Below are 24,413 nucleotides of genomic sequence, written 5' to 3'. Positions count from 1 at the left end.
TAGATATACAATCAAATCCAGAATACCCCAATACTACTATGGCACTCTGCAAAAGATAGGTATTTATAACTCTAAGATGAAAGTTAAAATTCACAACAGTCAAAATAATGATGGCTACAATAAAGTATCAAGAAATATGTAAGCTAAACAGATGTAAATTGTGACATCAAAAAACATTAACTGGTTGCACCCAACTCAGAAAGGTAAAAAAGAAATATATATAGTATGTATGTATACTATATATATATACACACACAAATATATATAGTGTGTGTGTGTGTATATATAGTATACATACATATATATATGTGGCTGAACGGATTAAAAAAAACAAAGCTCTACTAGTCACAATAGCAAAGATATGGAATCAATCTTGATACCTATCAGTGGTGAATTGGATAAAGAAAATGTGGTATATATACATCATAGAATACTATGCAGCCATAAAAACGAATGAAATTGGCCAGGCACAGTGACTCACACCTGTAATCCCAGCACTTTGAGAGGCCAAGGTGGGCAGATCACCTGAGGTCAGAATTTCAAAACTAGCCTGGTCAACATGGTGAAACGCTGTGTCTACTAAAAATACAAACATTAGCCAGGCTTGGTCGTGGGTACCTGTAATTCCACCTATTGGGGAAGCTGAGGCAGGAGAATTGCTTGAACCCAGGAGGTGGAGGTTTGTGAGATGACATGGTGCCACTACAGAAGCCTGGGTGACAGAGCAAGACTGCCTCAAAAACAAACAAACAAACAATGCAACTATGACCTTTGCAGCAATCTGGAATCAGTTGAAGGCCATTATCCTAAGCAAATTACTGTAGGAACAGAAAACCAAATGCCACATGTTCTCAGTTATAAGTGGGAACTAAACACTGAGTATACATGGACACGAAGAAGGGAACAATAGAAACCAGGGTATACTTGAGAGTGGAGGATGGAACGAGGGTGAAAATTGAAAAACTACCTATCAGGTACTATGCTCACTACTTGAGTGATGAATTTATTTGTGCTCCAAATCCCAGTGACATGCAATTTACCCATGTAATAAAACTGCACATGGGCCGGGCGCGGTGGCTCAAGCCTGTAATCCCAGCACTTTGGGAGGCCGAGACGGGCGGATCACGAGGTCAGGAGATCGAGACCATCCTGGCTAACACAGTGAAACCCCGTCTCTACTAAAAATACAAAAAAAAATTAGCCGGGCGTGGTGGCAGCGCCTGTAGTCCCAGCTACACGGGAGGCTGAGGCAGGAGAATGGCGGGAACCCGGGAGGCGGAGCTTGCAGTGAGCTGAGATCCGGCCACTGCACTCCAGCCTGGGCGACAGAGCAAGACTCCGCCTCAAAAAAAAAAAAAAAAAAAAAAAAAAAAAAAAAAAACTGCACATGTACCCCCTGAAGCTAAAATAAAAGTTGCAAGGAGAAAAAAAAAAAATAGACTCTCACTATATGCTGCCCACAAGAGACATACTTTCACCTTAAGAATGCACATAGGCTTTCATCCCTCAAAGGGGATGAAAGAAGATATTCCATGCAAATAATAGCCAACAGAGGACAGGGACAATACTTATTCCAGACAGAAAAAACTTAACTCAAAAATTTTCACAAGAGACAAAGAAAGTCATTATTAAGGAGCTCAAGTCATTAAGAAGACATAGCAATTGTAAATATATGTTCTCTCAATATTGGAACACCTAAACATATAAAGCAAATATTAATTAATCAACATGAAGGTAAAAAATAAATACCAAAGCAATAATAGTAGGAGACTTCAATATCCCTCCTTCAAAAATGGAAAGACCAACCAGGAAGAAATTAATTAGAAAATACTGGAATTGATCTGTGCTTTAGACAAAATGAACCTAATAGATAAATATAGAACGTTTTATCCAGTAGCACCAGTGTACACATTCTTCTCTACTACTTATAGATCATTCTCCAGAATAGATCATATGGTAGGCCACAAAATACATCTTAACAAATTTTTAAAAAACTGAAATCATATCAAGTATTGTTTCTGATCACAATGGTATGACACTAGAAATCAATAACAAGAGAGACTTTGGAAACTACAAACACATGCAAATTAAACAACATATTCCTCATCAATCAAGGAGTCAATAGAGAAATTAAAAAGGAAATTTAAAAATTTCTAGAGACAAATGAAAATGAAAACACAACCTACCAAAAGCTATGCGATAGAGCAAAAGCAGTACTCAGAAGCAAGTTTATAGCAATGTTGAAATGCCTATTTCAAAAAAGAACAAAGATCTCAGATAAACGAATGTTGCACCTCAAGAAACAAGAAAAACAGGAACAAACTGAAACCAAAATTAGTAGACACAAAGAAATAGCGATGGTTAGAGAAGACATAAACAAAACAGAGACGTAAAAAATACAAAAGATCAATGAAACAGTTTGTTTGAAAAGGTAAACAAAATCAACAAGCCCCGAGTCTGCCTAAGGAGAAAAGAGAAAAGACTCAAATAAATAAAATTTCAGATGACTGTTGTTGGTGTATTGGAATGCTAGTGATTTTTGTATGTTGATTTTGTATCCTGAAACTTTGCTGAAATTGCTTATCAGCTTAATTTTTGGGCTAAGACTATAGGTTGTCTACATATAGAATCATGTCATCTGCAAAAAGGGATAATTTGACTTCCTCTCTTCCTATTTGAATGCTCTTTATTTCTTTCTCTTACATGATTGCTCTGGCCAGGACTTCCAATACTATGCTGGATACAAGTGATGAGAGAGGGCATCCTTGTTGCCAGTTTTCAAGGGTAATGAATGTCATTAAAATGGCCATAGTGCCCAAAGCAATTTACAGATTCAATACTATTCTTATCAAATTACCCATGACATTCTTCATAGAACTAGAAAGAAACTATTTTAAAATTCACATGGAACCAAAAAGAAGCTGAATAGCCAAGGCAATCCTAAGCAAAAAGAACAGAGCTGGAGGTATCACGCTACCTGACTTCAAAGTATATTACAGGGCTACAGTAACCAAAACAGCATAAGACTGGTAAAAAACCAGAAACAACGACCAATAAAACAGAATAGAGAGCTCAAAAATAAGACCACACATCTACAACCATCTGATCTTCAACAAAGCTGACAAAAACAAACAATGAGGAAAGGACTCCCTGTTTAATAAATGGTGCTGGGATAACTGGCTAGCTATACAGAAGATTAAATCTGGATCACTTCCTTACACTATATAAAATGGTGTAAATAAACTCAAAGTGCATTAAAGAATGAAATGTAAAACTCAAAATTAAAAACCCCGGAAGATGATCTAGGCAAAACCATTCTGGACATGGGAACTGGCAAAGATTTCATGATGAAGAACCAAAAACAATTGCAACAAACGGGATCTAATTAAAGTAAAGAGCTTCTGCACAGCAAAAGAAACTATCAACAGAGTAAACAATCTACAGAATGGGAGAAAATATTTGCAAACTATGCATCTGACAAAAGTCTAATATCTGGCTTCTGTAAAAACTTAAATTTATAAGAAAAAACAACCCCCTTAAAAACTGGGCAAAGGACATGAACAGACACTTTTCAAATGAAGACATACATGCAGTCAACAAGCATATGAAAACAAATTCAACATCACTGATCATTAGAGAAATGCAAATCAAAACCACAATGAGACACCGTCTCACACCAGTCAGAATGGATATTACTAAAAAGTCAAAAAATAACAGATGTTGGTGAGGTTGTGGAGAAAAAGGAATGCTTATACACTGTTGGTGGGAGTATAAATCAGTTCAACCCTTGTGGAAAGCAGTGTGGCAATTCCTCAGAGAGATGAAAACAGAACTACTCTTCAACCCAGCAATCCCATTACTGGGTATATAGCTAAAGGAATATAAAATGTTCTATCAAAAGGACACATGCACACGCACATAGTGTTGTAAAGAGTGCTCATTGGAGCGCTATTGTAAATAGCAGAGACATGGACACAACCTAAATGCCTATAAATGATAGACTGGATAAAGAATATGTGGTACACCATGGAATACTACGAAGCCATAAAAAAGAATGACATCATGTCTTTTGCAGGAACATGGATAGAGCTAGAAGACATTATCCTTAGCAAATTAATGCAGGAACAGAAAACCAAATACTGAATGCTCTCCCTTATAAGCAGGAGCTAAATGATGAGGACATATGGACACATAGAGGGGAACAACACACATTGGGGCCTTCCTGAGGGTGAAGGGAGAGGAGCAGAAAAAAATAACTATTGGGTACTAGGCTTAATACCCTGGTGATGAAATAATCTGTACATCCACCCCTTGTGACACAAGTTTACCTAAGAACAAACCTGCACATGTACCCCTGAACCTAAAAGGTTTTTTTTTAAGTACGTATTAGCTTCTGCAACAATATTGCATAATATATCATCCACAACTCAAAAAGACAAACACACACACACACAGATGAAAAAGGAGACATTACAACTGATACCACAGAAATACAAAGGATCATAAGAGAGCATTATGAACAATGATATGCAAACAAATTGGAAAACCTAGAAGAAATGGACAAATTCCTGGACAATTACAACCTACCAAGATTGAACCAGAAAAAAATAAACAATCTGAATAGACGAATCAATAACAGGCAGTGAGATTGAATCAGTAATAAAAAGTCTCCCATCAAAGAAAAGCCCAGGACCTGATGGTTTCACTACTGAACTCTACCAAACATTTAAAGAAGAATTAACACCAATTCTTCTCAAACTATTCCAGAATATCAAGGAGGAGGAAATTCTTCCAAACTAATTATATGAGGCCAGTGTTAATGTGATACCAAAATCAGACAAGGACATAACAAAAAATGTAAGCTTCAGGCCAATATCCCTAAAGAATATAGATGCAAAAATTTTCAACAAAATACTAGAAAATCAAATTTAACAGCATATTTAAAAGAGCATTCACCATAATAAATGGGATTCATTCCAGGGGTGCAAGGATGGTTCAACATATGCAAATTAATAAACATAATTTATCATATTAACAGAATGAGGGACAAAAACCATGTGATTATTCCATGAAACTGAAAAAAAGTATTTGACAAATTCAACATCACTTTATGATAAAAACTTTCATCAAATTAGGCATAGAGGGTACATATGTCAACATAATAAAAGATACATGACAAACCCACAGCTAACATCATACTAATCACGAAAAATTGAAAGCTTTTTCTCTAAGATGTAGAACAAGAAAAGGATGCTACTATTCAACATAGTACTGGATGTTCTAGTCAGTGTAACTAGGCAAAAAAAAAGAAAACAAAGGCATCCAAATTGGAAAGCAGGAAGTCAAATTGTCCTTGTTTGCAGATGACAAAATCTTATATATAGAAAACCCTAAAGGCTCCATCAAAACACTGTTAGAACTGATAAACAAATTTAGTAAAGTTGCAGAATACAAAACCAACATACAAAAATTAGTAGCATTTATATATGCCAACAGTAAACAATCTGAAAAAAAAATCCCATTTCCAATAGCCACAATAAAAATAAGATGCGTAAGAATAAATTTAACCAAGGAAACGAAAGATCTCTACACTAAAAACTGTAAAACATTGATGAAAGACATTGAAGAAAACAAAAACAAATGTAAAGATATTCCCATGTTCATGGATTGGAAGAATTTATATTTTAAAATGCCCATACTACCCAAAGCAATCTACGAATTCAGGGCAATCCTTATCAAAAAAAAAAAAAAAAAAAAAAAGACAATCTTCACAGAAATAGAAAAGAAAATCCTAAAACTACTATGAAATCACAAAAGACCTCAAATCATCACACAATCTTTAGCAAAAACAACGAAACTGGAGGCATCACACTACCTGACTTCAAAATATACCACAAAGCTATAGTAACTAAAACAGCATGGTACTGGCATAACAGCAGACATATAAACCAATTGAACAGAAAAGCAAGCCCAGAAAGAAATCCATACATCTATATCCAACCAGTTTTGGAGAAAAGTGTCAAGAACAAACACTTTGGGAAGAAGAGTCTCTTCAATAAATGGTGCTGGGAAAATTGGATATCTACATTCAGAAGAATAAAACTAGACGCCCTATTTCTCATCATATTGAAAAAACTCAAAATGGATTAAACACTTTAATGGAAGACCTAAAACTATGAAACTCCTAGGAGGAAAAAAAAAAAAAAAAAAAAAAACAGAACATAGGGGAAATGCTTCATGACATTGACCTGGTTAAGAATTTTTTGGATAAGAACTCAAAAGCACAAGCACAAAACCCAAAAATAGACAAATGGAATTACATCAAACTAAAAAGCTTCTGCACAGCAAAACAAACAAGCAAACAAAAAATCAATTGAGTAAAGAAACAACAGAATGGGAGAAAGTATTTGCAAACCATACATCTCACAAGGAAGTAATACCCAGAATATACAAGAAAGTCAAAGAACTCAATAACAAAACAACAAATAATACAATCAAAAATGGGCCATACTCAAATCAAATCTAATAGCTTTAAAATGCATATATTGCTAAAGAGAAACACAGAAAAATAATTACCTAAGCACTATTGTAAGAAGTTATGAAAAGAAAGGTTAACTAAGCTCTCAATAAAGTAAAATAAAGAATATAGTAAAGGTAAGATTATAAATTAAGAAAATAGAAAATGATATAAAATAGAGATGATCACCAAAGTTGAACTGATTTTTTGAGATGACTAATAAAATTCATCAGTTCCAGGTAAAATAGATTAAGAAAAAACAGAAGGCATACCCGAACAACATCAGGAAAAAGAGAAATCCCTACAGAATCTGTTAAAGAGTTAATAAGATTATTACTAAAAAAATATTGTGACAATAAAGTTTACAACTTAGATGAAATATAAATTCCTAGAAAATAAGCATACCAAAATTGACAGAAGAAAAATAAAAGTCTGAACATTCTTAAGTTTTTAAATAAAATGTAACCTATAATTTTAAAACTCACCCTTAAAACCAAACAAAAAAGAAACAAACAAAAATGCTACCAACCCAAATCGTTTTGCTAATGAATTGTATCAAGTAGAACTAACAGTAATCTCATGTAAAATGTTCCTGAGACCAAAAATAAGGAAATACTCTCTAACTTGTTTTAAGGCCAACATAACCTTAATATCCAAACCTGACAAAGACCTGATAATAAAATAAAGTTATAGATAAAACTCTCTAATGAACATAGATGTTAATAATCCTAAACAAGATAAATTTATGTACAAACTCAACAAAATAATGGGGAGATACATATATATATATCTCAAAACACATGTCAAAAATCTTTATAGTAGAATTATTAGTAAAAGTCCCAAAAAGAAAACAACCCCAAATGTCTATCAATGGTAAAATAGATTAAGAAATTTTGGTATATTCCTTAGCAACCTGAACTTAGTCATAAATAAACGGCTAACATACAACCAAGTTGGATTTATCCTAAGAATGTGAAGTTAGTTTGATATTGGAAAACCAACTGACAAAATTCACATATTAACAGAGAAAAGGAAAAAATGATCTTCTCAATGAATACAGAAAATGCATTTGATAAACGTATATAATATCCACATCATCCAGGCCATAATCCAGAATTATTCAATCTATGAAAACCAGAAGACTATGATCAATTCTCAAGGGAAAAGACAATAAAGTCCAACCGCAAATTGACCCAGAAAGTTGGAAGTATGAGATAAAGATTGTAAAGTGGTTTTTATAACTATGTTCCATGCAATAACGAAAAATACACTCATAATTAATGAAAAGATAGAAACTCTCTGCAGAGAAAGACAAAATACCAAAATGAAGTTTTTAAAAAGGAACCCAACGGAAATTCTAGAACTGAAAATAGAACATTGGAAATTAAAAATGCACAGAAAAGTCTGATTAGCAGAATAGAGAATATGAAGACATTTTCGGATAAAGGACAACTCAGAGAATCTGTCACCAGCAAACCTGTACTATAAGAAGTGATAAATTAAGTTATTCAGTTGGCAGGGAAATGATGCCAAAGGGAAATGAATGAAGAACATCAAAAATGGTAAACATCTTGGTAAATATATTATTGCATTTTTTATACACATACAGTTTGGCCACTTAAACATTTACCGTTATAAAATTTTAAAAGTGGAAAAACTGTTAAGATTATGTATTCATGGCTGGGCATGGTGGCTCACGCCTGTAATCCCAGCATTTGGGAGGCCAAGGCAGGTGGATCATGAGGTCAGGAGTTCAAGACTAGCCTGGTCAACATGGTGAAACCCCGTCTTTACTAAAAACTACAAAAAATTAGCCAGGCGTGGTGACACGCACCTGTGGTCCCGGCTACTCGGGAGGCTGAGGCAGGAAGAATCGCTTGAACCTGGGAGGTGGAGGTTGCAGTGAGCCACAATTGCGTCACTGCACTCCAGCCTGGGCAACAGGGTGAGACTCTGTCTCAAAAAATAAATAAATAAAATAAAATAAAATAAGATTATATGTTCATTACAACCACCTCACGTTACAGATGAAATATCTGAGGCTCAGAAAGGAAGTGAGTGCCCTGCTCAAGGCCATAAAGCAAGTTGATGTCTCCAGCAAAGCCTGGCATTTGTACTCTCCTTCTCCTGCTTCTTTAATCCCTCAGCACCAACTCCAGACACATTGCAGATCCGGTACTGACTGCATCAGCAACACGTCCTTAACTTCTCTGTATTTGTTTTATAATGTGTAAAACGGATATAATGATGGTACTTACCTAATATGGTTCTCATGAGTACTTAAAATTAAAATATATTTAGTACTTTGAACACTTCCTGCACATAGTAGGTGCAATATGTCTAACCATGACAGTGTCTGCTGCCTGCATTTTGTCAGGCCTGCTACATCTCCCTGTTGACATATTCCAATAGGAAAAAGAAAGGGTCAAAATGGAATACCGTTTGAAAGAAAAGAAGATCACAGACTGGAAATTTCATTTACTCTTGCCCCACTAACTATTGTTCTATTTTAATGTGAGAGCTTATGAGGGAAGATATAGATGAAAAGAGCAAGAGCCATTCTTTATATTGAAATCATTGGCAGAGGCAGACATTCTGAAATAAAAATAAAGCAGGAAGGCTATGAATGCTTAGGATAAAAACTGAAATAAGAAAAATTTTCTTTGATAAACAAAATGGAATTTAGATAACATGGTATTTCATTAGCTATTCACTGATCACAGAAGAAAAATACATGACCTCAACATAAGCTGTCACTTAACCATTAGTGACCAGAACCCAATAAAACGTTCTATATTTCTAATTTTTCAGATCTAGTTATTATGGCACAATAAGAGTGCCCCAATATGAACTGACATAGATGGCAAATAATTAAAAATAAGGCATGTTTTATCTCACACATGGTTAACATTCTTAATAAAATACCTATAATGGGAAAGAGATATAATTGTAATTAAGCATGAAGGCAGTGATATCATCATATGCCCCAAGAGACATGTAAGCAGAACATGTCAAATAAAATAGTATCAGTAAGTATTTCAGGGAAGGGCGGGCATTTCATTTTACAACAGATTTCTTAGATACAGAAGACCAGAACATTCACAGAATTACTCCATTATTCTATTTAAAGCCACAGAGTTGTTACTGATATTACCAGTCTGCTTACCATTTCTTCAACATAAGGGTAAAGCATGTCTCCAAAGCATTCTGTAGCTTCAATTGGGAGCTGTGCTGGCAAATTGTCAATGGAACACATCAGGATCCCTGAGCCTTCAACACTAAGAGAAGCAATGTGGTTTATTCAGAAGCACAAAACATTATTTGTAAGTTCTGACTTTTCCAGATGTCTACTTCGTTATATTTGCTTCATTATCATTTGTAATTTTGTATAAAAGTACATGCAAAAATAAACAAAACTTTTCAAACCAAACATTTTCCTTCTTCAGCAACCCGTCTCCCATTTAAATATATGTGTGTGTGTGTGTGTCTTTGTGTGTGTGTGTGTTCAAATTTGCATGTTTTTTTAACCTAATTTTAGTATATTTGAGTATATCTCTGCAAATTTTCATAGCTTCATAAAGAGGTAAAATATTAAGCATTTTAGAGTAGTATATCTATGTAACTAAGTGATAAATATCATCTAACAACTTTAGCAAACTCACCTGTCATGAATAATATGCTGGTCTGCATCATACATGCAAAAGGGACGCTCTATTGTTGTACACTCAGTCATAAACTCTATAGACCCTCCTGTGTCAGCTGAAATGTCACATATTGCCACAAGTCTGAAAATAACATCAATACTTAGATGAGAGGATGAAATTCTGAAGTCTCCAACAAGACTAAAAAAAAGGAGTTCAGAACAATTTTCAACACGGATCCTAAATATTTCCCAGGCTTTTGGGGTCTTTTTCCTATAGCTCATTCTTCAGGATTCTGCACTGTTCTGTGATACAGAGAATCTTCCCAGTATGAGTTTTAGTCTGCACAAAAAAAAAAAAAAAGAAAGAAAAGAAAAGAAAAAAGGAAATAAAAGCAGAACATTGCTTTCCTAGAAAAATCATTAAGAGACTAAAGTTAACATAGTTAGCTATCCCTAAATAACTCAGAAAGGTTCAATTATGCTACCTCCACCCTGCTTAGTACTGTATAGTTTTACATGTGGTTACACAGAAATCTCTAGAATTATGAACAAAAGTCTCAGTCCAGTATTCAAAAGGTTGACTCTAATTTTTCTGCCCAATCTCCAATTACCACTTGCATACATGAACCAATGCAGAGCTAGACTGACACATTCAGCACCCTAAATATGCTTTGGTAGCTCCATATTTATTAAGCACCAATCCTTTCACTTGGAATTCTTGTTCTCCTCATTCCTCCCTTTAAGGTTTGCTGAGCTCAATGCTTCTGCTTTCTTCTAAACCCCAGTGATGTTGTTGCTCCTAGCATTCCCTTGGCATTTACTTGATGCCAGTTACATGCCTAGAAAAGCAAACATATCTTTTACTCTTCCACAAATATTTAGTCATTAATTCATTCAATATTTAATAATTATTTCAATGTCTATTATATATCAGGCAACATACTAGGTGCTTATGGCCAAGAGAAACAGACCCCCTATCCTTAAGGAGATTAAGTTCTAGGAAGAGGGAGAAAAATCATAAACACGAGAAAATAAATGAGGAATTTCAAAACAAAAAACAGAGTACCAGACTAGAGATAGAGATGAAAATGGAGGAGTAAGAGAAGACTTCTCTGAGGAAATAGTTTCAGAGTGGCATGGGGCATCACAGAAGGCAAAAGAAGAGTGTTTCAACAACTGGGGATGGGCTGAGCATGGTGGCTCATGCCTATAATCCCAGCACCTTGGGAGGCCAAGGCAGGAGGTCTGCTTGGGACCCAGAGATTTAGACCAGCCTGGGAAATATAACAAGACCCCATCTCTGAAAATAAATATATACAATACAATTTTTTTAAAAAGAAGGAAGGATGGTTAACAGTGTCGACTACTGCCAAGAGGTCAAGAAAGATAAGGCAGAGAAGTAGTCATTAGAAATCAAGTCCTGTGATAGGTGGGGACATTACGTTCTTTGATCCTCTAATAATGGAAGCAGCTGGTCAAAACTACCATCGTTGCTGAAGTAGAGTCCTTACTTGTGTGGTAATGAAGGGCAGCCTTCCACACCAGCAGCTGAGAACTTGCCTGGAGCCAGGAGACTCTGAGCATCTTGGCGGGTTAGGAGGCGAGGAGTGTTTTGTTCCCAGTAGATTCCATTAATTAAGCAAGTTGTATAGGGTGCAATCTGTAATGCAAGTTCCAGGTTCAAGAAAATAGAAAAATAACCTATTTTAATATAGTATAGTGAAAGAGAGCTATCAGGAAAGTCTATGAGAAATAATTAAATGTAACTTCTAATTGATTTACTTATTGTCCATGTCAGTGTCCATCTTTTGAGGCAAAGATAATAAATAGCCACCCAGATTTCAGTGTAGAATTACCCCATGACAGAGCAATATATGACTATAAATACATTATTGGCTGAGCCCAGTGACTCACGCCTATAATCCCAGCACTTTGGGAGGCCGAGGCGGGTGGATCATGAGGTCAGGAGATCGAGACCATCCTGGTTAACATGGTGAAATCCCGTCTCTACTAAAAATACAAAAAATTAGCCAGGTGTGGTGGAGGCACCTGTAGTCCTAGTTACTCAGGAGGCTGAGGCAGGAGAATGGCGTGAACCCAGGAGGCGGAGCTTGCAGTGAGCTGAGATTGCGCCACTGAACTCCAGCCTGGGCAACAGACAGACTTCGTCTCAAAAAAAAAAAAGTCATTATTATGTTCATTCTATAATGTATCGCATGCCAAAGAAAAATGAAAGGACAAAAACAAAACAAAACAAAACAAAACAAAAAACAAAAAACAGTGGACCTAAAATTATATTTCCAGCTCTACTAGCAGTAGGGTATGACCTAAATCATGCTACCTCAACTTCCCTGCACTCTATTTTTCTTACCTGCCAGATGGGGATAATGCACACCCCATTCCTCAAAGGAATGCTGTGAAGATTAAATCGGATAACATCTGTAAGCTCTATGGAGCAATATGCTACATACATGCATACATGGCAACTAGGTCAGTATCAGTTTTAGGATGTGTCCAATCACCAATACTTCGGTGATTGGGGAAATGAAAAGGAATAAAGATTTCTTAGATTCAAAATTTTTCAGTTTGAAACTACGTTCATAATTTTTCTTCTTCAAACATCTCAAGCAGAAGGTAAGAGTTCTCTCTAACATGCCCTGCATGATATAAGGACTAAACTTCATACCAGAATCTGAAAATGCTATGTTGGTCAAACATATTTAAAATTATTTAAAGCATTCTTTTTCACAATAAATGCATGCCTTTTTTGTTTTATCTATTTTTTGGTTTGTTAGTTTATCTGGGGGAAGATTGTCGCATGGCCAATGACTATAGAACACACAAATATATTTTATTTCTTAAAAGATAAAGCCAGTGTGTCCCATCGAAGGATTTGATTTGTAAGTATAATAGCTTTTTCATACAGTAGGGGTGGTCTGCACTTATGTAGGCACACTATTTCACCCTCACTCCCCGTAAACAATGGCATGTATTTCAGGATTGCTGGTTGAGATTATGGTTGTAATTTGTGGCCATGTTGAGACCAAACGTCATAGGCATTGTGCTCTGCCCACAGTGCTAACTAGTCCAGGACAAACATAGAAAACAGTAACCCACAGGAAATGGCTTAGAGCTATTGGTCACATGCAGACCTGAAGCAGAAATGGAGACAGTGAAACAAAGAGTATATCCACAGAAACCACCAAAAGCACAAAGCAAGACTACTCCAAATACCCCTAAAAGATGATAGCTCCAAAGGCCAACTCATGGTACCCAAAGGACTCACAACAGGAAAACCGAAAGCCAATGTATAATTTATAATTTCTCTCCTTGAAAATTGCCTACCTACACTGTATCATAAGCAACCAACTTAAAAGCTGAACATGATACTCACATCAGTATTAAAACGACTTATGTAGCGCTCAGGATGTTTGTCATACTCTGCAGGATCATACACACCATCTGTTTTCCTGACAAGATGATGATGACGACTTAACACCGTCCCATACACTTTTCTGAGGTCTTGCAAAGGAGAAAGAAATTAGTAAAGTGGGTGACAAATAATGAAAATTTATGGTGATAAAATATAACACAGACTATTAAAAACATTAAAAGTTAGTCATCCCCTGTCCTTTACCTCCTGTTTGGGAAACTTCTTTTAATTCATGGGGCTCCACATATTCACAAGGTAGCTCATTAAAGATTGCTTGGGCTCCCTACAAATAACACACGAGTAAAAATCCAAACATCAATAGAAAAAGAACCAACATGGTTTTCTTCAAAGATCTGATCACTTTCCCAACAATTATACAGCTCCACTTGCCTTCCCTACAACCAGGAATGCAACACAGAAATATAGATGAGCTGCTTACAACAAGTCTGCTAGCTAGTTTTTATTCCTGTTTGAACAGCACACTTAGAAGGGGCTTTAATTTTTTTCTTTTTTATTAAGCTACTCAGTATCAATAAGAGTGTTTAGAAATGAGGGCAAAAATATTTCCATTTATTTTAGATCCATTGCAGAAATTATTCCAAATGGGGAAACTATATTCCCTACAAAAGAAATAATCGGATGCTTACCTCACAATATAATATGAATGATATCCTATTTGTAAAATATTTTCTTTGAAGAAGGAATTATTTTACAATTACAAGTTTCTATAGGGGATTACAAACACATTCTTAAAACCACCAGAGAAGGAAGAAATTATGAATTCCAGTCTTAAATGAATTTTCCTAACCTCTTTTTTGCAAAACTCCAAGTAGTCTTAAAAAATGGACATCGTGAGGTCACTTTCAAACTCATGGACGTTTTGGTGATAGAGGTAAAATAGATCACCCTCAGAACAGACCTTTACACTATTAACAATGAATTATCTTATTTATTTTATTTTATTTTGAGATGGAGTCTCGCTCTGTCACCCAGGCTGGAGTGCAGTGGTGCGATCTCGGCTCACTGCAACCTTTGCCTCCCGGGTTCAAGCGATTCTCCTGCCTCAGCCTCTTTAGTAGCTGGGATTATGGGTGTGCACCACCAGGCCTGGCTAATTTTTGTATTTTTGGTGTAGATGGTGTTTTACCATATTGGCCAGGTTGGCCTCAAACTCCTGACCTCAGGTGATCCGCCTGCCTCAGCCTCCCAAAGTACGGGGATTATAGGCGTGAGCCACCGTGCCTGGCCAAATTATCTCTTTTAAAAAAGGAAAAAGAAAGGAAGAAAGAGTATTCCAAGACTCAGGTAGCTAGCAATAAACTAAAAACTGTATGTGTGCATGTATGTGTGTATAGATATACGCACATATACACTTACACATACACACACACACGCACACACATATATATACACACACACACATATTTGGATCATTACTACTTTTCACTATGAGAAAAATACGTTGGTAAGAAAAGTGCCAAAAAAAGAATCTTCATTCAGTCCATTTGAAATACCCACAAAATGCCTGCCCGCATCATTTGGGTTAGTTTCACAGTTTTGGATTGTTTTACAAAAGGAAGTCAGGTAAAACTTACCTTAGAAACATTACCAGTTCCTGTGAACACAAATGTTAAGGGCCCTATTGACTTAGGCATCAAACCCAAAGATATTTCATAGCCAGCATCACGAACAGCTTGCACAGCCTGACTGCTATTCCTGTAGTTATGAGCCATGCCAATGTGCTGAAAACAAACATACACAACTCAAGTTAGTCCACCAGCTCAGCATTTTTTTATTCTTAAGGTGTGAGATGTGTTTTCAAAAAAATAAGCAAAATAAACATCTCTCACCATAAAAGGTGTGTGATGTCCCAAAGCAAGGAGCCTTAAACCCATTCCATGTAAAATGTTGATCATCCCTGTTACAGAATCAGACCAATAGAAAGACTATTAGTTGGGAAGAATTTAAGCTGTTCTCTCTGCCCATTCTCCAACCTGTATGGTGCCCTGCAGAAGCACAGATCACAGCATCTCAGATTTAGAAGAGGCCTCAGTAGATCTTATCCATCCTCTCAACTTTCTGCCATCAAATGCACTAACCCAAATGCATCCCCACCTATTCCTTCCACCTTCAATCCTGATAAAATAGGATGAATGTTCCTCTTCTTATCTAAGGCTAATCTCTCCACATTGGCTCCAGATCCCACCCCTTCCTGCCTCCCAAAGAATTTATTACTGAGTTACTCTCTTCACTATGCTTCCCTATTGCTTCATTCTTATCAGCATTTAAACATGCTCCTATGCCTCCCATACCAAAAGCAAATGAACAAACAAAAACAGTCACCGTTAACCCTAAGGCTCCCATCATCTATTTATTGACCTAAATAGCTAAATGCAGTGGACACATTGTAGATCAGGTCAGAAGTACTTGGCAATGCAGACCTCTTCTTTGTTGAAACAAAGAGTGCCCCTCAGCATCCCAACTTGAAATTTTTAATCCTACCTTTCTGTAGGATCCTCTTCCTGTGGCAACTCCTTTTATGTTATTCACCCTCAAGATTATGTCCTGGGCTCTATTCTCTTCCACATCTACATTTGTCCCTTAGGGAATCTCATCCAGTCCTAAATTTCAAGTACTGTCTATATACAGATGACTTCAAGTCTGTCTCTCCAAAACAGATCTTTCTTTTGATTTCAAAACTTAGCCAGCCACCTTCTTAAGTCTGTCTCAATTTGGATGTTCTTCAGAAAGCTAAAATTCAGCATGCCTGTAGCAAAGACCTCAGCATCGATTCTTTCCTTATTCTTTTTAGGAAAGAACTTTCCATGCTCCTCCATTCCCCATCCTCACCCCGGACACACATCCCTACCAAATTTTCTTTTATCATTTTTCAAAAGTCAACATATAAAGAAATAGTTTATATACAACATAATGCACCCATTTAAAATGTATAGTTTGGTAACTATTAACAAATATACACATCCGTGTTATTACCACCATGATCAAGATACTGAGTATTTCACCAACTCCTGGTCTCCACAACTACTGATCTTTCTCTCTGCATAGATTAGGTACTTCTAAACTTACATATAAATGAAATTTTAAGCAGTAGCCTCTCAGTGTACGCAGGCGGTTGGTTCTAAGATCCCTGTACATGTCAAAATCTGGGCATAATCAAGTCCCACAGTCAGTCTTGTGACACCTGCCTGTATGAAAAGGTGGCCCCCCGTAAAGGTGGATTTTGCATCCAGTAAATATAAGCGGACTCATGAAGTTCAAACTCATGTTGTTCAAGGGTCAATTGTACTCTTTTACAATGTGTCGGCTTTCACTCAGCACCATGTTTTTGAGATTCATACATATTTTGTGTGTATCAGTATAGTTTTTTATTGCTGAAGAATTGCCCATTTCCATTTCAGCTGATTTCTCTGCTCATCATTTGGGTTGTTTCCAGGCTATTATAAATGGAGTTGCTATAAAAAAATTCTTTGTATAAAATATTATATTTCTTTTAATAAATGCCTATTAGTGGAATTTATTTTGTACCTTGATATTTAAGTTTTCAATTTCTTCTTGAGCTGATTTTGGTAATTTGTACTTTTTGAAAATTTATCTAGTTCATCAGGGTTGCCAAATTCATTGACCTATTCATAATGTTCCTTTATCATTTTAATATTTGTAAGATATAGTGATGACCCCCTTGTATTCCTTCTTAGTAAATAGTCTTCTCTGTTTACCTAATCAGTCTACCTAAATGTTAATCAATTTTATTGATATTTTTCAGAGAACAAGGTTTTGGTTTCATTGATTTTCTCTATTCTTTTCCTATTTTAGTTTCATTTATTTTCCCTGTATGTTTATTATTTTTTTTTCTACTTGCTTTTGATTTAATTTCTCTGATTTTCTAGCTTCTTAGAGTGGAAGCACAAATTATTAATTTAAAAACTGTCTTCTGTAATAAAAGAATTAAATGCTGTAAATTTCTTTCTAATTACTACTTTATACCGCACACATTTTGATAAGCTATACTTTAAATTTTTATTCTATTAAAAATGTCTTCTAATTTTCCTGTGATTTCTTCTTAATCAATCAGGTATTCAAAATTACATTGAATATCTCCCAAATATTTGGAAATTTTCCAAATATCTTTCTATAAAAACTTCTAGGTCAATTCTATTACAGTCAGAATATATACTGTATGATTTCAAACTTTTAAATGTATCAAAAATTATTTTGTGACTCATTGTATAGGCTATCTAGGAGTTTTTAGGTCATTAATGTAACTATTGATATAGCTAAATTTAAAGCTACCACGTTGCTGTTTGTGTTCTTGTTTCATTTGTCCTTTTTTTAATGCCATTTTTCTTGTATTTTTGCTTGAACTGTGATTTCTGAGTATGAAATTTTACTTCCATTATTGGCTTATTAGCTTTAGAGCCTTGTTTTATTTTTAGTGATTTTTCTAGGTATGCATCTATGCCTCCCATACCAAAAGCAAAGGAACAAACAAAAACAGTCACCGTTAACCCTAAGGCTCCCATCATCTATTTATTGACCTAAATAGCATGAACACAGTTCACTGCAGCCTCAACCTCCCAGACTTAAGAAATCCTCCCACCTCAGCCTCCAAGCAGCTGGGACGACAGGCACGCACCACCAAGCCCAGCTACTCTTGCATTTTTTTGTAGAGATGGGACTTCACCATGTTGCCCAGGCTGGTCTCAAACTCCTGAGTTCAAGCAATCAGCCTGCCCTGGACTCCCAAAGTGCTGAGATTACAGGCATGAGCAACTGTGTCCATACCTAAAGAAAAGTTTTTAAATAAGATATGATGTTTTTTATGTTTGTTTATATTCTATCATTTGTAGCGTTCTTTATTCCTTTAATTCAATCCATGTTTTCAACTGACTTCATTTTCCTTCTGCTTGAGAAATTTTTTAAATACTTCTATGCCAGTGAATTTTATCAGCTTTCATTTGATCAGAAAATCTGTGTTTAATCTTCATTTTCTAGAAAGATGTCCAGAAAGATATTGAAAAGATCTTGTCTTTGGAAAGATATTGTACTATGCATAAAATTATAATTTGGTTTCTTTTCTTTTAGCACTTTAAAGATGTTGCTCCATTTTCTGCTAGCTTAAACTGTTACTGATTAGAAGTTTGATGTTTATCTTAGTTTTTCTATGTATATGGTTCCTTTTTCCCATTATTTTTAATGTTTTTATCATTGTTTTTTAGCAAGACAATTATGATGGTTCTACTGTCATTTTCTTTGTAATTTTTTATTTCTGTTTTTGACTTGGGGTTTATTGAACTTCACTTATCTGTGTATTTATAATTTTTATCAAGATATGGGAATGTTCTAGTCATTATTTCTTTCCTTTCTTCCTTCCTCATTGCAGTAGAAATTAAATAAAATGAAGCATAAAAAGAGAAAAAGACTGAGGGAAAAAGCAGAATTTAAGTGACAGGTGGTGATCAAATGGTCTAATATGTGTGTATTTGGAGTCCCAGAAGGAAGAGAGGAAGGTGAAAGGAAAACAAGCCTTAAGAGAATCAATGTAATCCACAAACATTTGCCTATTAGAACAAAGCCCAATGCTCCTGAAAGGAAAACAACAAAATCTGACAATCAACAATGTAAAATGAACAATGTCTGGCATTCAGTAAAAAATTATGAATTTTGCAATGGAACATTAACCTGGAGATAACCAACAATAGAAACAAACTCAGAAACAAGAAATGACAGAGATGCTGGTCAATGTGCTCAAGGATTAAATGAACACACAAACAAAATGAGGAGTAGAGGAAATCAATCTATCTACCATGTATCTATCAATCAATAGACACTACAGAAGAAAATCTATATATGCTCTTGAATCCTCTGCTTATGTATAGATTTTCCTTTGTAGTGACTATTGATTGATTGATAGATGGACTGATTTCCTCTATTTCTCTCCTCATTTTGTTTATGTTTTCATTTAAAATGTGAATATACTGAATATTTATTATAGCTGTTTTAATCTACTTGTCTGCTAATTGCATCTCTCTCAAAATAGACATTAGTCTCATTTTTAAGCTTTTATAGGAATGAATTTAGAGTAGGCTTTATTAAGAGCTGGTTTAGCTACACACTTCAGGGCTTCCCTGAAAGCCTTATATATTCAGTGAAGTCTCTCCACTCTGGCTGATGGGACAAACTCTGAGAACAGTTTTCCATACAGTTCCCTGGCAATTGTTCTTTTCCACAAATTGTTCCTAAGCTAGTCTCACGAATTTTCATCCTCCACTCAGCAAGACCCCTAAGCATATTTCTGGAATACTATTTCTGCATAGCTCCCTACTCTTTGGTACCATGTGTTGTCAATTCCAGCCAACTCAGGCTCTACAACTCCTATCTCCTCAGTTCAGTGAGTTCACCAGGCTTTGTGTCACTTTTTTATATTCATACCATCTGAAAATTTCTCCAGACAGAAAGCCAGGGTAAACACAGAACTCACCTCATCTATTTTCCATCTATCAAGGATCACAAGTCTGTACTGCCTGTTGTCCAATGTCTAATAACATTGTTTTCTATATCTCATCCAATTTTTCTAGTTGGTTAGTGACAGGATAGTAAGTCTGAACTCAGTTAATCCTTCATAGATGGAGAGCACATGGTTTTCACAGCAGACATAGTTGCCCAGCTATAGATTACATTTCTCAGTCAATTTTGACCAATGGGTATAAGCAGAAATAATATGTTCAGATTCTGGGTCGCATCCTTAGAAAGGAAGCTAATTGCCTCTACTTCCTTTCTCCCCTTTCTACTGAATGAAAAATAGCAACCTGAAGGGTCACCTTAGAAATGAAAGTCAAGTGTTGACAATAGCAACACTTTCTTCTCATTCCACCATCCCTTGATTTCTCACTCCTGGACTTCCAGCTTATGTAAGCTCTGTTTTGTGGAGTCTCCATTATAGCAATTTAGTTTGTAATCTACTAATATATTGTCCTATACAGAACTCATTTACTGTCTTCCCCCAAATTCTTCCTCCATTCCTGTGGGTACTGAAAGAACTGAATCACTGTCCAAGTTGGTGACCTGTATGTCATCATTAAAGTGTCTCCCTCACTGCCCTCACACCTACATCCAATCAGTCACCACATCCTGTGAATTCCACCTTCTAAATACTTATATACCATATATAGTTCTCTCCATATACATATAATCATACTGAACTTATTTCTATTCCTCAAAACTATTATTTTTCCCCTCTTCACTTTAAGCTTTGCACACTTGTACTGTCCTCCCTTACTTCCTTGAATAGTTTTTAATCATTCTTCAGATCTCATCTTCAAAGGTACTTTTTAAAAGAATGTTTTTGCAACAGCCAAGTTCAAATACCTTTCTTTTCTTTTTTTTTTTGAGATGGAGTCTTACTCTGTCTCCCAGGCTGGAGTACAATGGTGTGATCTCAGCTTACTGCAACCTCAGCCTTCCAGGTTCAAGCGATTCTCCTGCCTCAGGCTCCTGAGTAGCTGGGATTACAGGCACCCACCACCACATCTGGCTAATTTTTGTATTTTTGGTAGAGACGGGGTTTCACCTTGTTGGCCAGGCTGGTCTTGAACTCTGGACCTCAGGTGATCCACCCTCCTCGGCCTCCTGAAATGCTGGGATTACAGGTGTGAATCACCGCAACCAGCCTCAAACATCTTTCTTATAGCAATTAACACTAGCATTGTATTCGTGTTTACTAGCCTGAACGCTTCTTTAACAACATGAACTACATCCAGTTCACAGATGTGGTCCTACTTCTGAATATGGTGACTTCTAAATAAATCACCTAATTCTGATGTATTAATTCTGTCTAGGTAAATAAAACCCTCACCTGGATGAGTCCTGAAAGGCCCTAGGAATCATAGTCATCAGAGGTCTCTCTACTACTGCTTTTATACTAAGAAATTTAATTTTCTTTTAGTTTAATAGAGTTGATTTGTGTGTTGGGTGAGGAAAGGTATGAGGTGAGAGAACAAAGCAATGAATTGTTTGTTGTTGTTGTTGGTTTGTTTTTAAAGACAGAGTTTTGCTCTGTCGTCCAAACTGGAGTGCAGTGGCGTGATCTTGGCTCACTGCAAACTCTGCCTCCTGGATTCAAGCAATTCTCTTGCCTCAACCTCCCGAGTAGGTGAGATTATAGACATGCACCACCAACGGCTAATTTTCGTATTTTTAGTAGAGACGGGGTTTCACCATGTTGGCCAGGCTGGTCTCAAACTCCTGATCTCAAATGATCCGCCCGCCTCATCCTCCCAAAGTGCTGGGATTACAGGCATGAGCTACTGTCCCCTGCCTGAATGGGTTTAAGTGAAAAAATTTTTTGAATTTCAAATTTTGGCTTAGATTTCTTTATTATTTAAGAAGCAGGTGGATTTGAGTATAATATTAATAATAAGCAGAATGACATAAGCCATAATAAGGAATCTTCTACTTTTATATAACAAGGTCAAACAAATAATGCCAAAGTCATGATCTTCCTTATTAGACCTGCAAGAAGTCTGATCTGAAACAGAGCTATAACATATTGTGGTGTTTCTTAACCAAACAAAGTTCGAAGAATTAACTTGACAAAATTCCTGTCCCTGGACCTCTTTTCCCTTTCTGTTTTTCCCTATCTTCTCCTTCCCTATGTCTCATTACCAAACTGGTATCTCCTTCTAGCATTTTGAAAGGAACTGCCTAAAAACCAGAGCCTATTTGTAGTTGTTATCCTTCTCCCTTCTTTTTCTTTTGAATTTTTGCAGTAAAATATTTTTAACCATGTATCTTTATACTTTATTCCACTTGTATTCATCATCCTTCAGCATACCCTCATTTTAATTTTTTCCATGGAAATAAACACTCCTATCCCCTTGCCACAGAAAAAACTCACAGTTATTCCCCAAGCCAATTTAGAAACTGGGTGATGTAAGCCCTGGCATACTTACCTGCCACACCGGCCCACTGTCCAAATGCCACTACCCGTACTCCTCTATGATCCACCATTTTCTCATAATCAATAAGGCGAATTTCCTGAAAGGGGGATTAAAAATTTTTCAACTGGACCCATTAGGCTTAATTTTAACAAGTAAAGACATATATGAGCAAGTAAATATTTCACATTTTTTCCTCTGAAATACATCTTACCTTGCTAACAGAAGTTACCATCAGGTATACCGTGAAATATTTAGAAAATGCCAGGTAGCAAACCAATGGTAGGCTTGTAATTAGAAATGAAAAAAATGTTCATAGCAGGTGCTATACCTCCCTTGATGGTAGGCAATGAAATAATAAAGGTAGAATTTCCTTTACCATTTTGGCCCCACCCACCCAGCACCATCTACAAACATATCTATAGCCCCACTCATCCTTACATCCTTCCTTCTGGTCGAAGAAAACAGATCCCTTTTGAGACAAATCTCTGTAACCTAGATCCCAGCTTCTCTCATGTCCTCCAAGACCACTCTTCTTGAACTATTACCTCTTTCTTGCATCATCCCTCTTTACATTGTTCCTCAACCATTCTAAGTACACTTAGGTCTCTTCTACCTGGAAAATAATAACACTCTCTCTCAAGTCCAAGCACAGATATTTTTCTCTCTCCTCCTCCTCCTCCTCCTTTTCCTCTTTTTTTCTTTTTCCCTCTCCTTCCTTTTACAGGTGACCTTCCTCTTAAAAGTAGTACGTGATTCCTCTGAGTAACTCAGGCCAAAACCTGGAGTCATTCCTGAGTCCTCTCCTTTTCTCATAGTCCACCTTTATGCCATTTCTCTTCCTTGCCTTCACTAAAAACATATTCTTCCTCTTTCCTTGAAAACCTTTCCTCTCTCAGGAAAGTATTAGTAATTCATGCTTAAAATATATTAGTTTATTGTAATTATACACTATTTTAAACAGTAATTTTATTTCCTCAAAGATCATATAATTTTTATCATGTTCGTGAATTTAAGAATGTTTATCATTCTTCCAACTCCAAGTAATTGGTTACAAAATGCTGCCCAAAAGCAGTCCTGTTAGGTCAGTTTTTGTTAATTTTCTTATAATGAACAAAAGTTAAAATAACAAAAAAAGTTCCTAAAGTACTTTATAAAGACTTTATTTGCTTAAAGTGGAACATTCTTCCTATAGTATTATTTCCATTAATTACTTTTGAACTTATTCTTTAGAAACACTACAAATTAACTGTCACCCTGGTCTACTGTATTTGGAGTTAATTGGAAAGTATTTTATACTTCTATATAATAGGTATTTTCCATTGCTTTTACTGTTTATGAACTCTCCAATCATCTGCCCTAATCTCAGATTCTAGCTGTAACATCTTGAAGATGTGAACCTTAGACTTCTTTTTCTATACTCCCTTCCTAGGCTCATCCAGTCTCGTGACTCTAGACACCACCTAGTCTCTGACAACTACAAAATGTATGTCAGAAGAAGCTGCCGTCCTGAACTTCAGACTCATATCCAACAGCCCTCTTAGATTATCCCTTTAAATGTCTAATAGAATATTAAACTCAGCAGACCCTAAACTCAACTCTTGATTTGCCCACCCAAGGCTTTTTCTCTTGTAGTAACATCACGTCATTCCATGGCAATTGCTTCGAGTAGCTCAGACCAAAACCTGGAGTCGTTCCTGACTCCTCTCCTTTTTCCATATTCTACCTTTATGTCATCAGTGAATCCTGTAGGGTCCACCTGTAAAACACATCCAAGATTTGTCCACATTTCACAACTTCCACTTCCACCATTTCTTCCAGGTGCAGGCCACCATCACTTGTGACTTGCAGTCTAGACCAGCCTAG

General features: G+C 36.1%; 1 protein-coding gene across 1 annotated transcript in view; it reads right to left on the bottom strand.

The window, feature by feature from the left end:
* LOC105475252 (aminoadipate-semialdehyde synthase) overlaps positions 1 to 24,413 on the bottom strand; it is a 69,317-nt gene that overhangs the window by 28,401 nt on the left and 16,503 nt on the right. The window contains exons 4-11 of the mRNA XM_011730338.2: positions 22,563 to 22,647; positions 15,444 to 15,511; positions 15,189 to 15,335; positions 13,798 to 13,876; positions 13,555 to 13,682; positions 11,672 to 11,820; positions 10,180 to 10,302; positions 9,684 to 9,795 (exon numbers count right to left, since the gene is read on the bottom strand). Of these exons, the coding sequence (XP_011728640.1) occupies positions 9,684 to 9,795; positions 10,180 to 10,302; positions 11,672 to 11,820; positions 13,555 to 13,682; positions 13,798 to 13,876; positions 15,189 to 15,335; positions 15,444 to 15,511; positions 22,563 to 22,647 (891 nt within the window). The remainder of the gene's footprint in view (positions 1 to 9,683; positions 9,796 to 10,179; positions 10,303 to 11,671; positions 11,821 to 13,554; positions 13,683 to 13,797; positions 13,877 to 15,188; positions 15,336 to 15,443; positions 15,512 to 22,562; positions 22,648 to 24,413) is intronic.

The sequence above is a fragment of the Macaca nemestrina genome, chromosome 4 (assembly GCF_043159975.1).
Source record: "Macaca nemestrina isolate mMacNem1 chromosome 4, mMacNem.hap1, whole genome shotgun sequence".
Taxonomy (NCBI): Eukaryota; Metazoa; Chordata; class Mammalia; order Primates; family Cercopithecidae; genus Macaca; species Macaca nemestrina.
The sequence above is the reverse complement of the archived record's forward strand: the minus strand, read 5'-3'. Positions and strand labels throughout refer to the sequence as shown.